The 16448-nt window shown below is 33.7% G+C and overlaps 2 protein-coding genes across 4 annotated transcripts; both read right to left on the bottom strand.

The window, feature by feature from the left end:
- Positions 1 to 3966: 3966 nt before the first annotated feature.
- Positions 3967 to 6372, bottom strand: LOC113865364 (probable BOI-related E3 ubiquitin-protein ligase 3). 2 transcript variants are annotated; one of them, XM_027499854.1, is made up of 5 exons: positions 6207 to 6372; positions 5813 to 5918; positions 5676 to 5731; positions 5313 to 5587; positions 4400 to 5062 (listed from the first exon to the last, which is right to left on the bottom strand). In XM_027499854.1, the coding sequence occupies exons 2-5, from the start codon at positions 5872 to 5874 to the stop codon at positions 4535 to 4537; spliced, it is 921 nt and encodes a 306-aa protein (XP_027355655.1). In that variant the 5' UTR covers positions 5875 to 5918; positions 6207 to 6372; the 3' UTR covers positions 4400 to 4534. The 2 variants fall into 2 exon arrangements, with proteins under 2 accessions (XP_027355653.1, XP_027355655.1); XM_027499852.1 differs by having other exon boundaries at positions 3967 to 5062; positions 5813 to 6372.
- Positions 6373 to 7895: 1523 nt separating this feature from the next.
- On the bottom strand, positions 7896 to 15834 carry LOC113864447 (probable E3 ubiquitin-protein ligase RHG1A). 2 transcript variants are annotated; one of them, XM_027498162.1, is made up of 6 exons: positions 15530 to 15834; positions 12176 to 13917; positions 11980 to 12033; positions 9371 to 9469; positions 9131 to 9271; positions 7896 to 9055 (listed from the first exon to the last, which is right to left on the bottom strand). In XM_027498162.1, the coding sequence occupies exons 2-6, from the start codon at positions 13823 to 13825 to the stop codon at positions 8924 to 8926; spliced, it is 2076 nt and encodes a 691-aa protein (XP_027353963.1). In that variant the 5' UTR covers positions 13826 to 13917; positions 15530 to 15834; the 3' UTR covers positions 7896 to 8923. The 2 variants fall into 2 exon arrangements, with proteins under 2 accessions (XP_027353963.1, XP_027353964.1); XM_027498163.1 differs by lacking the exon at positions 11980 to 12033 and having other exon boundaries at positions 8725 to 9055; positions 15530 to 15621.
- Positions 15835 to 16448: the final 614 nt, after the last annotated feature.

The following is a 16448-nucleotide window of genomic DNA, read 5'->3' as shown; positions in this document are numbered from 1 at the left end:
CTATGGCATATGATATCGGTGAAAAAAAAAAGAAAGCATATTGTGATACAAAGTGGAAGGAAGCAGGCCTAGAGAAGGCTGGCCACAGACCCCACAGAGAGAAAGAAGAAAAAAGAAAGTATAAAAACAGCTTTATGGGGAATAAGGATGAGGTTGCATGATTGAACTGAAGTGAACACTCTCACTCTTCTTCATATATCTGAAATTTACGACAATCTTTTTGGTATCTACATGCTTATTAGTACATATATATACGGTTATATATACACTTAATTTTAAATGAGGATGGCTCCTTTACTTTTAAGTACAAGAAAAAAGACAAGGAAGTGAGAGAGAGAGGGAAAAAGGCGAAGGGCATGAGTATGACAGGACTAAGATCAGCTGGAATTTGCGGTGGGAGGTGGTGGAAGTGGAGGGGGTGGTGGGAATAATTATAATAACAATAATAGATTGCGAGATAGATAGTTATAATCATGGGCGAAGCATATTCACTTTCCTCTTTGTCATCACTTTCTATGGCATGATTAGAAAAAAGTTAACCAATCTTCTCCACCTCCTTCAAAGAAAAGCAGTCTCTTCCTTCGTCCTTTCTTCCTCTTCCTCCCTTGCCTTTATGTTGCCAACTCTATGACACCAAATTTAGGGGAAAAAAAAAACTTGCTTTCCAAGTATTTGAATAGCGAGAAAAAGTTTGAGATAATCCTCACTATTAAGTATTAAACATCAGCCATAAAAAGGTGATTTGTCTCTTGCTGTCATGTTATAAAAAATGGATATCAGCGAACACGTTAGCAAATGAGTTCTTTAAAGTTGTTTTTTAAATAATGGATCTCTCTCTATGTCGCATTCTCTCTCAACACTTTAAGCGGCCATTGTTATAATTCGTATGAGGGAAAGATAACTGATATAATTAAGGATTAGAGTACGTAGTTGGATGGTATATGTAGCCCCTTACCTGAATAAAAGGAAATTGTAGGCTATTTTAAACGCTTCAATGTAAATGTTTTAAGATCGAACCATGATTTAAAAAGTAATCTTTTTTGCTTAAACTTACTCACATATATAGTCGTTGAAAGGTGCGTACTTATCGGTGTTGTTTTATTCCAAAATTATAATAAATTCGATGTCTATATTCAAGAAAATGGAACGGCTACAAATCTTATGGACCTAGTAATCATGGCTTAACAAATTTCATTGCATGATGAAAATTTTTGTTGCCTAGTTGTAGAGTTGTTTTTTTTTTTTCTTTCGGGGTTGGGCTTTTATCTCCCCACTATAGCTGTCAAAAAGCTTATTTAACCCAGCCTTAGTCGTAACCCATGTAGGCTAGGGCCGAAAGGTTTTGTGAACTAAAAAGTTCACTAATTTATAAGCCTATAGGATCAAAAAACTCACGGGATCAGGGTTTTGTGGTCAACAAAATTTACATGTTATTAAAAAATTAAATTTAAGAAAATTCGATATGAATTGCGATAATTATTAAAATATTTAGTAAAAATATTTATTTTATATAATATTTTTTATAATAAATTTGTAATCCAATAAAATTACTTAAAAAAAGAAAAAATAAAGTTTATATAATATTAAATATTTATAATAATTATTGTATTAAATAAAATTAATAAAAATAACAATTATTATATAATTTTACTAATTTTTATATAATTTTTATCTGTATTATTGATAATTATTAAATAATTATAATAATTTTTTATATAATTTTATAAATAAATTTTAAAATATTTATTTATAAAATTATATAAACTATAGATATGTACCTGAGGTTCAATTGCGTACAAGCTTTTAACGACTCTGAAACCTTATTAGCAAATTGCAAACCATACATAAATATAATAGCCTAAAAGCTTGGTGACATGTTTCTTTCTTTCTCTTTCTTAATTTTCCCTTGATAACAAAGAGATAATTTATGTTATAATTCAATGTTTTAGTTATTCAAATGGTAATTTGACTGAAATTGAACTGTACTCAAATCAATAATTCTTAAATATATTATTAATATAATATATTATAAGTAATAAATTAACATAAAATTATAAAATGAAATGACCACTGTCTAACTGCAAACATAGCTATCGAAGAGATCTTCAACCTCGTCAATATCATGACGAAAGGAAAATTTCATTCAATAAAAACGACATCGTATCCAAGGGAAAATGTCCTAACGTAAGGATTAAATTTGATTTTATAATATAATTATATTTGATATTATTTTTATGATAAAATTTTAATATATTGAATAAAAAATTTATTTTTAAAAATATTTTTTATATTTTAAATATAATTTTTAATTTATTTAAATAAAATAATTTAATAAATATTATAAAAAAATGATAATAGTTATTATTTACTTTATAAAATAAAGCCCAGTCCTAACCTGACCCTAACCTACTATTTTTTTCATTTTAGGATTTAGGGCTAATATAAACCCATTAACTATAGAGTTTTAAAAAATGCAGAATTATATAGAGAGCTAATAAGGTAGAGTTTAGGAGGATAGAGCTTAGGACTTTGATCCATTTTGAAAGCTCTACTCCCCACGCTTTCCCCTTTTGTCTGTCTTTGTTCTCTCACCTGGGGTGTTTCACTTAGCTGAACAAGCAGCATTAATGGTTGCAATTAGGTGGATAACACGGGTAAAGGGTTAGTGGCAGGCAGTTAACCACAGTATGAGCTCTTCAAATAATTGGGCCTATCTCTCTGAATGTTGTTCATTACTTTTTCCGCCTAGTGTTTTGCTACTTACACCACACTCTTAAAAATGATTACCCAAATCATCCTTTAATATTTCATTGGAGAGCATCTTCGCCGTAGAAGACTAGTGGTTACAGCATGAAATTCACAGTAATTAAAAATGAAGATTGAACAGTTTGAGAATCCGCAAGTTTGATGAAGCCAACTGTGACTGTGAGCTATGGAGAAGGGTGGGTGAACGTCTAGCCCAACAATGTAATTTCCAAAAACAATTAGGATTAATTCAGAAAATGAAAGTGAATGGAAGTTGTACGACGATGGATCATTCATCATGGAAGTAACAAATCGAAAAACCAACTTATTTAAACCTTTACTAATGGATATTTTAGGAAAAAAAAAGAAACAACTTCATCGAATATGTTGAAGCCCGCATTTCATATTGGACTCCAGTCAAAATATTGGACTTCGTTATACCAGATATACACCATTCTAGACCAAAGAAAACTTGACACCTGATTCCCAAATATTTTAGCTTTAGACAAAATTTGCACAGGTTTTAGAGGCTGTGTTAAGAATCTATGCCACAACGAGAAATGGAAAGGGAGTTTTCAAATCATTAAAGCGAGCTGTATGAACTTAAGCAGCAAAGCCACTTGGCAAAAATTTAGAAAGGGGATGCAAAGTAGGTTCCTCTTTGAGCAAATTAGAATTCGGTTGTGTCATCTTTATACCAATCCTTGTGAAGAAAAATGAAAATCGAAGAAAATAGTGGATGTAAAAGCCTAAACAAGGATGGTAGCAATAGGGGTGAGGAAATTTTCGTGAGACTTGGTGTAAATCATGCATTGTTCGCGTTTGCCATTTAAGTTTCTACCATCGATCCTGTCACAGCTCAAATCAGCAAAACAGAACAGACCTGTAGAAAGAAACCTACAAGCAAGTTGAAATCTTCATGATAGTTAGTTACAAATCTTCATGCACACTTTCATCTCAAAACTTACAGAAACAACTTATTCCCAGGGTATCAATACTTGGTTACGGATCAGGTTACAACATGGCTGAATGAATGAAAATCTACTTCTGCTCTCAAGACCAAGAAGTAATATTCCTTATGCAAGAAACCGTCATAAAAACGAGTTTCTTGCTGGCATGGAGGTAAAAGCTGTCTTTCTTTTGTTTTTTTAACATGCCATGAAGATACAAGCTTTTAGAGGTTAAACAAAATAATCAATAACAAAAGGATACATAATTTTAGTATTAATTTTGAGATTTCACTTGTAAGATATACTATTATATAGTGATCTCTATCATAATAAATTTAGATTTCACTCATAAGATATCCTATTACATATAGACCTCTATCCTAATAAATTTGAATGATTGACATCAAACAACTAAGAATGGTGAAGATCACACCAAAAACAAAACGCTGATTACCTGTACAAACTACAAAGAAACCTACAAGGCAGGTGAAACCTAGGCAAGTTGAAATATTCAAGACAACAGTTACAACTCTTCGTGTATACTGTAATCTCAAAACTTACAGAAACAACTCTTCCCAAGGGTATCCATATTTGGTTACCGATCTGGTTCTAACCAGTTGAATGAATCAAAATATACTGCTCTTGAGAACAAGAACTGATATTCATTATGCAAGAAACCATCTGAAAAACAAGTTTCATAGTGGCATGGAGGCAAGAGCTTTTGTTTCTTGTATGCCCAGATGAAGATACAAGCTTTAGAGGTTGAACTAAACAATAATCAGTAAAAAAAGGACACAGCCTTAATGTGAAATGAGAAATTTCACAAGCACGGTGTCCTGTTACATATAGACCTCCATGCCAATAAATTTGGAGGATTGACAAAGAGGACAAAAACTAAGCTTACTTTCACAATCTTTACAGAGGCAGAGATGCTTACATGGTAATAAAAGCATGCTCACCACATTGACTCTGCAGGCCTTACACGTCATGATCTCCTTCTCATTGCATTTCTCTCCAGAGAGCGGATGGAAATCAATGGAACAGCCATCGAAGCAAGAAACGGCATCATCTACCTCACTGTCACCACATCCTTCTTTACTGTCCCTGCTCTGGACATGCACTTGCTGAAGGTTAAACTTCAGAGCAGCAATCATATTCTCATTGTATGTGGCTCTTTGCTGCCACACATCTGCTTCAACAGTCAACTGCTCCATCCTTTCTTCAAGTTCTATATTCCTCCTATTGATGCTTTCTACCTCCGCTTCTCTCTCGTGAAGTTTTTGAAGGACTTTGTCTTCAATGACAGAAATGCTCCTAAGCTGTGTCGCCTGAACATTCTCTAAAACCGTTTCTCGCAATCGTTCACTCTATTACCATAGGAACCATTAATCATTATCATTAATTAACATACGTTCCATCTAATCTGTACAATATTGCACATAACAATAACATATATAGAGTAAGTTTTTATTGAAAATAATAGAATTCAATGCATTGATAATACTGTAATCTTCAATAAAAACTTATTATACAGTTGATTTCTTATCATGTTCAATTTTGCGCAGATTAGGAATATTGATTACCATGTTAAGAACGAAGATGCTTCAAAAAACTAACCTGGAGTCTGAGGAATGTATCTATCTCTGCGTCGTGACGCAGCAACTGGCAATTGATGTCATCGCCGATGAGCGATAAAAATGCGGAGTCTCCGGTGGAAGCGAAGCGAGTGTTGTCGAGTGATAAACCCAAGCCCGTAGAGACTGATCGAGGTTGCATGATATCAACGCAAGATAATTGAGAATTGTTCTCTTGTTCTTTGAATCTTTTTCTGTCGTGCTCCGAACCCAAATTCCATTGCAAATCGTCAGGGGGGGCAAGTCCAACGACATGAACTGCAAGGACAACGTAACAGATGAATCAATTAGGTGAAATTTTTTGTGCAAGATTGCGAAGAAAGAAACCCTAAGAATGAAACGTTACAGGGAGAACGGTGCAAATAGGAAAGGGGCTGCGACATTTGAGCGTCAAAATCAACTCTGAAAAAGAAAAGAGAGGAGGATTAGAATTAGACAAAGGGAAGGGAATTGTTGGGAGATTAGAAATTTTAATTTGATTACCTGAAAGATTTGGATTGCGACTGTGGTTGTTGGGGTTGGTAGTGGTGCCCGGGAAGAGCCATCGATATACACAATACACCGATGCAGAATTTCTATGTATTTTCAACTAATCGAAATATAGAATGGCACATCTTACAGGATTGATTCATGAATTCAAAACTATTTCAAGAACCAAAACCCAAAAAACATTTTTTATTATACACAACTAAATTGAAAATTATCTCACAAAATATAGGAATAAAATCTTAATTTTAACAAAATTAGTCAAAAATAAGTGAACACTATGCTATATGCTGTTAGACACACGAGATGAATCGATCATTGAATCATAACTATTAAAAATAGAGAAAATTGTCCCATCGTTTAGAGAACTAAAATTGAATTTTCATTTTACCTTAATTAAATTTGATGCTGCATCCACCACTTTAAAGTGAGTTGCTTCGCGTAGCAAACTAGGTTCATTTACTCTGATAGCCTGGTAAGAATACAATATAAGGGATTGTAGATTTCACGTCTTCTCTTTCCTTCCATTGCTACAGATAGTTTCTACTTCTCTTTGCAATAAATACACAAACGATGTTGTTTATTAACAAACAAAAAGAATGTCAAAACATTAAGGTTATCTCTATTATTATAATTTGTCTATTAAAAATGAAATCAATAATACAAATATTGTAAAATTACATAAATAATATAATACATGATATTAATATTTGATGTATTAGCTATATATCATTAATATAAATTCATAATATCTACACTCATAATTTAATTTTTATCAAACAAAAATTATACAACTTAAATCCAACATAAAACTATTAATGTGTGTGTACTTGTACTGCATGTAAGCCGAAAGAATGTATGTTTTGTTTCATTCCTTCTCTTTTTCCTTTCTTTCAATTACATGTTTTTAAGTATGCAGAGTCTATAATTAATTGTTTAAATTTTGAAAATTAGAAGAGAAGAGATATCTGAAGTAATTGTTGTTTGTGAGTGAGAGTACAGTATTTGAGATCTTACACCATGCTTTTATGTTTGCGTGTTCTTCCTTATTATTACTCCTTTTCTAAAAGCATTGGACGCGAGCTAAATTGTTCAAACCATTTCTCTTCATATTTGCAAAACAGATCACTAGTCAAGCACTGAAGTAACAATTAATCAATGAACGAGTAACAATGCATAACCATTTGAACACAGATAATTGGCACCCACCCTCATACATATTTCTTTATCCTAATTAACAGCTTAAATAAATCAAACAAAACTTAGAGCCACGGGTATGTAGCACATGCGGAGAGGGTTGGTTTGATGATTTGGGCAGATTATGTTATAGCCTATGGGTTCAAATTGCTACAACAACCGGAAACACTAGATGTAACAAACCAAACAAAATAGTCGCAACTAGTCTCTGGTTTCATGTGTCAGAGAAAGTTAATATCCTATATTTATCGTGTGCTTTATTTTATTTTACTCATTTATAGTATTCGTAATGAATTTCTTTTTCTATCCAAAAATTCAGTGCAAAAGGAAGGAAGATAAATGCAAGGAAAATTGATGTTATTGCATTTGGATCAAAAGAAGTAAAGAACAGTCGTCCAAAACTAAAAAGAAGTAAATGATAATAAAGAAAACCTGCATTTCTTGGATCTTGGTCCATTCTTTCTCTTGGCATTTCAATGCTTTGTTTTCTTAAATATTGGTAAAATTCTTGATTTTAGTTTCTTCAAAATTCGCATCAACGAATCACATCATCAAAATGTCATGCTGTTTGCTTGTGTTGGCCTCACACGTTGTCTTGGTTACCCTCAACGGCAAGCGTCACCAAAATCATGAAAGAAGAATAAGCTGTAGGCATTTTGTCGAAGATTGGAATGAAATTACCTAACTCAACGCATTAATTTGGCTACGCTCTGCAGCAAGTTTCAGTGTGAGCATGCATCCACAGCATGCTTAGTGGCAAGCTTTCCCGTATTTAAAAGAGAGTTTGCAAGAGGCGGTTATCTAGTCGGTGGTTAGCGGCAAGATTTAATGCGTTAGTTAGTATAATTTTATATGCTTGGTTAATTTTTTTTATTTTTTTGGTAGAAAAAATGTTTTAGGAGGAGGAGATTCTATTATTATTTTAATATTCTTTTAAATTTAAAGGATGCTTATAAAAGACTTCAATTTACGTTGTCACAAAGATATAAGCGAAAGTTTTTTTTTTATAATTTGATTAATTCATATTTTTAAAAGATAAATACATAATTAAAATTTTCTTTATTAGACTGGAATATGAAATTTTTTTTAGAATGAAATAAATCGTTATATAACCAACAAAAATTAATCCAAGTACGAAAAAACTCTATATCATTTAAATAAGATATTAAGTTTCAATTCTTGTATATGCAAAAAATTTCGGTACTAAATTCACTCACTACATTCAGGTACTGACCCAGATCAAATCCGAATTAATCTGGAAAAAAACAAAAAAAAGATTGCAATCTTAAATATAAATGTTTTAATTATAATTATTAATTAAAAAAAATCATGCATCCATTATTAAATTTAAGAAAAATATAAATACAAATTAAATAGAAAAACTCATGAAAAAAATCAAAATATAAATAAAACATGCATAATTAATTCAGGCAGAATCTAAAGCATATAAAAGAAATTTCATTCTTTTGAACCAAACATAGTGTCACGAGAGAATTATGTCAAGAACCTAAGCAAGCTAAGGTAACCCCAAACCCTCTAATATTGATAAACATCAGCAAAACCAAGGAATAATAATTTCGGAGAACAGAATAACCCCTAAGAGCACTCCAGATACGTAAATCTAATACGACCTTCATGTTTCAATGATAATTCTTGTCAGCAATATGGGCAACGAAAATTTTTTTCATAAATGTAAGCCAAGCTTTGTCAAGTTTAGTTATAAATTGCTCCATCACCTAAACCGGCAGATTGTTGGCTTTAGATAAATAAACGAAATGATAATAACAAAAATACTAGGCTACAGATAGGAAACAAGGTATGACAAGGCACCAAAGAACCAGAATTTCCTGGGTATATTGTACCATTTTTCTTCATGGTCATCATTTTTGCCTGCGAACCAAGTCACAGACCTCATGTTGCCAAGCCTGTTGTCTTACAAATGGGACACAGATTCTTGCGCATTAGCCACTGCTTGATACAGTCCCTATGGTAATCATGGCCACAATCAAGTGTTCCAATATCATCTCCATCACCATAATCCTCCTGCAGAACACATAATCAAGAGGTAAGACTCGTGCACAAGCATTTAGGGGATATTGCGAAGTAACTCAGGCCTACCTGACAAACACAACAGGGTTCTGCATCAGGCTGAGATCCTGTTTCAACCGAATACTTTTTATGTTTCAAGAGTTTCAATATGGTTTCCTCACTCAATCCAGTACTCACATTTCCAATGCGCTCTTCCAAAGCCAGTAACTCCTATTAGTCAAAAAAATTACATAAGAAACTCTAAAATGAAGCACCAACTTGAAATATATCCCTGTGTATTTGCATCCAGATGCAGAAATGAGATTTTACCTCATAAGACATGTTATCAACATCAAGTCGCATATCCCTGTGTCGATCATGAACATCAGCTATTCCAGAGAGAAATGATTGATCAAGTATCATAACATCCTGTCACAAAAGGAAAACACGGGTCTTACAGTTACACCAACATTTAAGAGCTTAGTATAAATAATTAAATATGTATGGAGTCAAATAATAAACAGAAAACCAATTGGGGATTGCAACCCTGTCCCCCTAAAGGTGGTGGGAGACCATGAAAAACTATTAGCAAAACCAATGAGGATTTAGAAGTCAATGATTTATCCATAGACAAGATTCATGCATGGCAGAACATGATGGCATCACTTAATATAAGTAGCTGCCCCTACCTAGTGAGAAAGGGCTTGTTTGGTAATATATTAGATCCTTCAAAATTCTGAGAAACTTTAATTTCTTACTTAGGATACAGGTATACATATCAGAGGTCCAAGATAACTCTAATCTTCTTGGTGCAAGACAAAGGTAGTTAACTACAGTTATATAAGGGTTTTGTGATTTTGCTTCGGGTAATTTGTAGATTAATATTGTTCATGCCACTGTAGCTCATGCTTGGTTACCATACTGTGGCAAAAGCACTGTTCATGCTTCTGTATGCAAGTGCTGTTCATGCTGCTGTAGCAGTGTTATTTAGTTGTCATTTAGTTTCTTGTTCAAGTTACTTTCGATGGATAGGATTAGAACTATTCTAACAGGTTAGGACTGTTTTTGATGAGGAATTCCAAGCTATTAATTGCTGTATTTGGGGAGAGGGAGTGTTCTGATTTAATTAATAACATCTTTTTTCAGTTTTCCCCAGTTAACCATCCAGAAGACAGTCTCCTTTGGATTTTGGATGTGTCATAGATCTCCAAGGTCTGTAACCCTACATCAGTTCCACCATAACATTATTACAAAAGTGTCTAGAAAAAGAACAGGTAAGGGATGTAGTTCTTCACATTCTCGTGCTGTGTCGGTGAACAAAATTACAGGTTTTCTTGACTAAATGTTGGGAGCGTTTAAGTGACCATGGTTGTAGGGAACAAACCAGATAGTTGATTAGCTTGTAAATCTTTCTCATGGTTCTGCATTAGAATTCATGTATTGGTATTTCCTCCTCCAGGATGTGGTAGACCCTGACAGGAACAGAATGCACTATAGGATTGACAGAGAGAAAACTCAAAACAAGCATACATGCTCAGGAAAGAAAATACTAAAAGACAGAAAAGAGAATTTGTTTTCTCAATTATTTCCCTGTTTCCTTTCTTCTTTCTACTGTACACAAATCAGAGGCCCAATTGTTGTACGCGATGCCCCCTCCATTGTACCCTAAAAAAAGCAGCTTTTCTTTCCGAGATGTGGTAGACTGTTGTTAGAAGACTTATCTGGCTTGTCTTTCTTTAGAAGTATTTTAATTTTAGCTAGTTAAGGGCCACAGCCCTTCACATACACACACACATGCACATGCATAATAAAGCATTTGCAGTTTGGAGCACGTTTCAGAATAGTTATAAGCAGTGTCAAATATGAGCTGAATGGGAAGTAGTTTGGAACTTTATTACACTGAGAACTGCAGGAAAGTTTGATACAGATTCCATTACTAAATTATAAATTATATAAAGTCCTACTAATCAGTTCCCATAGGACATAGGTTAAGGAATCAACACAGTTTTTATTAGAAATCATGGAGGGAGCAGTATTGAGAATCATGAGGAGAGTGAATTTTTATATTTTCCACTAAAAAAATCACTTTTGATTTTTTAACCAAGGCCTAAAGGGCACTAACTAGTATTTGCCAAAACAATATAAAGAAATGACAAGCTCAACTTTTATGAAAGCAAAGTGTATTTTATTTTCGGCTTCTTTCTTTTTAGCCCCTGACCACTTGTTACCTGGGTTGATTCCTGTTTTCATCTTCGATAATATTATAAGAAACCTACAATTCATTATGATATAGGTAGGCAAGACATTATACCGATAACAATGTGCAAAATTTTGCAACCTTCCGCTTATTACTTCAACTGCTGCATCAGATTCTGAATCATTATTGCTTGCTACCTATGTTTGACAGATAGGGACAGAATACCTTTGGGAATCCGAGGGTGACAGGAGCTAGAACAGTTACAATAACTAGTTAGTAGGGAGTTAAATAAATAGGAGAATGTAAGGAAAGGTTTCAGTCTATCTTGTATCATTTGCAGGTTGAGCTTTGCTCTGTGAAAATAGAGAAATCCTGTGACCCTTGAAGGAAAGATGTCTCCTATTTTTGTTATTTCAATTCAATTCAACAAAATTTTTCTTTTCTTTACCATTTCTATTATTTGGTTCATAACAAATGGTATGTCCAATCAGAATAACAAACAAATCAACATCATCGGTAGGCTTGTTGGGGCCATGTGGCCAACTTAACAACTCAGCCCTTACTTCTAAACAACACAACAAGTAATTATATTATTTTCCTTAAAGCTGTATAAGAATTGAACCAGCTTTGAAGCCACTAAGGCAATACCAGTAAATCACACACAGAGAAAGGTAGTGTAAACTTTACTCAACTGGTATCTATCCTTTGTCAGTATACACACTATTAATTTTAAATAACTAACCTCAATTCGCATGCTCCCACCACCTCTACGGATAAGGCCCAAAACATTGTGAAGCTGCACCATGAAAAAAATGTCATTTACAAGAGAACAACTATTCATGAAAGAAAATAAAATACTCCAAACACTTAATATAATCACTAAAGCTATCTTTCCTAGCATTGAAAACTATTATGAGACAAGACAACTGAAAACAGACCTCAGATACAAGTCTACTACTTCCTTCACTTGCAACAGCCAAAGTACGTAGTGAATAGGGTATTCCAAAATCACCATCTCCTTGCCTCTCCAACCGTGAAGATGATCCCAGGTTTGCCCCAACCCCAGATGATAATATCCTTGATTCAGATGAAGAAAGACCAGAGCGCAAGGAAGAATAATTATTGCTTGGACTTCCAATAGCATCAGAACCAGGAGAAAATAAGGACCGACGGACATATTCAGATATAGGACAAGAAACCCAAGTTGGGGCAGATGAGGGATTGGTAGCTGGATTTGATGCAGTCCGTGATGAAGAAGCAACATTTCCTGGAATACTTAAATTTTCACTACTAGAACTTGAAGCTCTAATAGTTGGAGTTTGAACCAAATTTCTTAAATCAGTTGCAGGTACAAAACCTGGGTTTTCTAAAATATTTCTGGACATACTTCTTGAGTTTGCATCCTCCTGATTCCTGTCCGCACATACAATTGAGTTTGATGAATGGATGTTTCTTGACCTAGAACTACCACTCCATCTAAATGATTGTCTATTCCTTGGCAAAGCAGGAACATGAATTACTAGTGGCTGGCTTTGAGGAATCATATTATCTATTGGTGGTGCTGACCTCAAGTTCAGAGAATTATCAACAGGATGAAACCTCTGTGACACTTGAGAGGATGATGAAACAACAGAGTGCCTAATCATGCTCCCAGTTGAGAAAGCAGTGGAAGGAATGGAACTTTGTTGGTTAGAAGGATTTATCCTCAACCGGAAATTCCTGTTAAAGCTTTCCGAGCTTCCTGCAACATTTGAATCAGAAGCCTTTTCAGATGCTTCATCCCCCGTACCCAGGCCAAGTCTTGCATTTACCTGTTCTGAGGAAATAGATCTACTGGAACTGCTCCCGGCATTATCCCAAGTAGGAATAGGGAGCCAAGCATTACCATCTGTATGCTGACTGTAGCTTGAACTTCCTTCAACAGCTTTTCTTTTACAAGACATGCGTTGAGTCTCGAGAGAACAACCTGGCCTACCATCGTTATCTGCTACCAGGAAGCCATTATTTCCGGGAGGAAGTGGAAAAGAACCAGATCCAACAATAGATGATACACTCTCATTTACTGACCCACTAGACTTTTGTAAGTTAGGGCCCTCCAGGTGTTGACTATTATCACTGCCACTTTCCGCTAAACCTGCATTTAAGTTGATATTCCGGGAAATCAAATGACAATTGGAGCTACGCATATACATAGGACCTGCATTGGCATTGTCTAGTGAAAGAGCATTGGTTGGTTCAAGGCACCTTTCTTCTAGTCTTGGACCATCTACTGTACCAGCAGTTCTAGTCAATGACCATCCAAGTTCTCTTTTATGCTCATTACTGTCAACCTCATTTGGCGTATTACTGGAACTTGGCTCTCCTAAGCTCCATCCACTAAAATTTTGCCATTCTTGATTTATAGAATTCACATAAGATGAGTTCAAATGACCAGGAGAAAGTATATAATCAGGTATTTGATTTTCTGCCCGATTCTGCACATTATTCCAGCAAATCTGCTGATCCGCGTTAGAATTACTTGATGTAGATCCACAATCAAATTCTAATGTTTCAGACATTGAACCGATTGTACCTCTCTGCCCTTGCATTGAAGGAATCTGAGTTTCCCAACTTGATGCAGTTAAATATATGAAATAAATTCCTCAATAGAGCAGCAAGCCAGGCACTAAAATTGGCAATTCTGTTCAAGAAAACAATTAATTGCACATTAGGAATTAAAAACGAACAAGTCCAACAAATGTACTACTGCTAAAATGAAACTATACTGATAGAAATGGTACAATAATACAGAAAGGAACTTCTGATTTTATTGAGAACCCTAATTCCCAAAACATTATCAGACTGACAGTGATTTAGAATTAGGTAAAAGAATTTCAAATGACTACCACCAGAGGTTATTTGAGAGAACCCCCTTCTCCAAAGCCTACCCAAATACTGTTGAAAAGAAACATAACAACCCAACTAATTCATCATATGACTATATATAACAGTAACTAATACAAAATTACAGCTGGCATAACCACTCAAATTGGTTAATTAGAGGGTTTTCTGCCTGTTCCCATTGACTTCTTTCTACTGTACACTCTCCTGAATCTATCATATACATAACATCAAAGAGTGATGTTTTTGCCAGGATCAGATTTGATAAATATTGATAACTCTTAGATAGAGTATTAGAACAGAACAATCCATTGGATAATGAACTATTGGTTCTAACTCATCTTTGGCAATCAACCAATAATTCAAAACATCAAGGAGTCATCTTGGACTCTCCTGCACCTTATGATGCCAGCAAAACCTGTGAAAACATTTAAAATAACATACTGAATCTATAGCTAGAAGCTAACTACTGTAAGATGTAAATGGTTTTGATCCAATTATGCACATCCACTTGTAACCTAGTTTAAAATAATTATTTCAAAATATATTCTCTCAAAAGGCATCTAAAACCAATAATCATTCGTTTTCCAAAGTTTCATTTTCTCAGTAATGTACCTCAGTCACAGTTGAATGTTTTATGTGAACCTTTTTGCTGTACTAAGATCCAGGATATGGGAACACAAAAGACTTCTATCATTTTTGAGACTCGTCTAGCTGTATCCGTTGAAAGTTAAAACAACAATAGGAAAGGAGAAAGAACCTAAAGGCAGGGCACTCATCCGTATAGTGTAATCTATAAATGCTTTAGCATGTCAACAAAAGTATCGATGCATCAGGCAGCATATGTGTTTCCAACTCAAATTCTACAATTGTGCAACAACATTATGAAATAATATCTTTTAACACTCCAAAGTAATCACTATTAATAAAACCAATGTGGAACTAGAGATAAGGTCAAGCAAGTTTCTTCCTATGCCCTAACCTAAGGAGTTAGCATGTAAAACAGGAATGCACTACCCAAATCATAAGCATCACCACCGCTCAACCATTTTCATCAACTAAATAATCTTGCATTACCAGTCCCCACTAATGCAGCATTGCCAATTGATTGAGTACCGGAAATTTGAGCAGCCCCGAGATTAAGAGACGAAACCCCAATAACAAAGTCAGCACCTTTTCACACAAGACGAAGGATAAACACGTGTGAAAAGAATAATAACTTTTTTACAACATTAACAACACCATATTGGGTTGAATTGACACAACGCCAAGGTGAATTAAAGATAATAAAAAATCAAGCAGTATTGAAACAAAACCATGGAAATTTCAAACTTTATAAATTTCTGAAGCAACACCAGATCACCCACTGATCACACCATAAAAAAAAAGTAGGTTAAGTGGAAGGAACCTACCAGATGAAATGGAAAAGGCTCGATCTGTTGGGAAAATCAGAAGATGAGTATGAATAGAGAAAAATAGAAAGAGTGCTCGTTGTTAGATTTATCGTTCCATTTCTTCACGAAAATAAATGAGAAGAAAGAGAGAATGAGGGTATTGACAAAGAATATCACAATCAGACAGAGAAATAAGAAAAATAAAATTAAAACCGAACACGTTAAAATGAAAAGAACGATAATCTTAAATTTACAACACAACCCAATATATTAAAAATAAGAACGAAGGTTCTTGTTTGGAAAGAGAAGAGGGACCCCTCCCTTTATTTATTTTGGTCTCTAACAAATATATACTGCTACAAACGTATTGATCGTGAATTGGCTATACTGTCCCCGACATATCCATCGTATACTCATTCATTAAGTTGTTATGTTGGGAATATTTTCTCTTATTGGGTTATTATTTTAGGCAAGATATGTTAAAAATTGGCTATCTTAGATTTTCTATTTAGTTTTGTTTATTTATTTATGCTGTAAGTCACGTTAAATATTAAAAAAATATATTATTAATATAATTTTTATAATGTTTTTTATTTTCAATCATATTAAGAATTTTATTTTATATTTTAATTTTATTACTCACATGTATTTAATATTTTTATAAATATACCCATGTAATGTATTAAATGTTTATTGGAATAAAATTATTATATGGGTATTATTTTTTTAAAATTAAATTACATCTATTATTATATTTAGGAACAGAAAATATTAACTCAGATCAGTTATTTGAACTTTAACTAAATAGAATTTTTAATATGTATTTTTACAAGCTAATATAATAAAAATTTGATATTAAAAATTGTTATAAAATAATAAAATAAAAAGTATTGATGAAAATTAAAATATCTAAGACAATTAAAATAAGATTTAACAA

Source organism: Abrus precatorius, unplaced genomic scaffold, assembly GCF_003935025.1.
Source record: "Abrus precatorius isolate BTA unplaced genomic scaffold, Abrus_2018 Scaffold4, whole genome shotgun sequence".
NCBI lineage: Eukaryota > Viridiplantae > Streptophyta > Magnoliopsida > Fabales > Fabaceae > Abrus > Abrus precatorius.
This window is presented reverse-complemented; position numbering and strand designations above follow the sequence as displayed.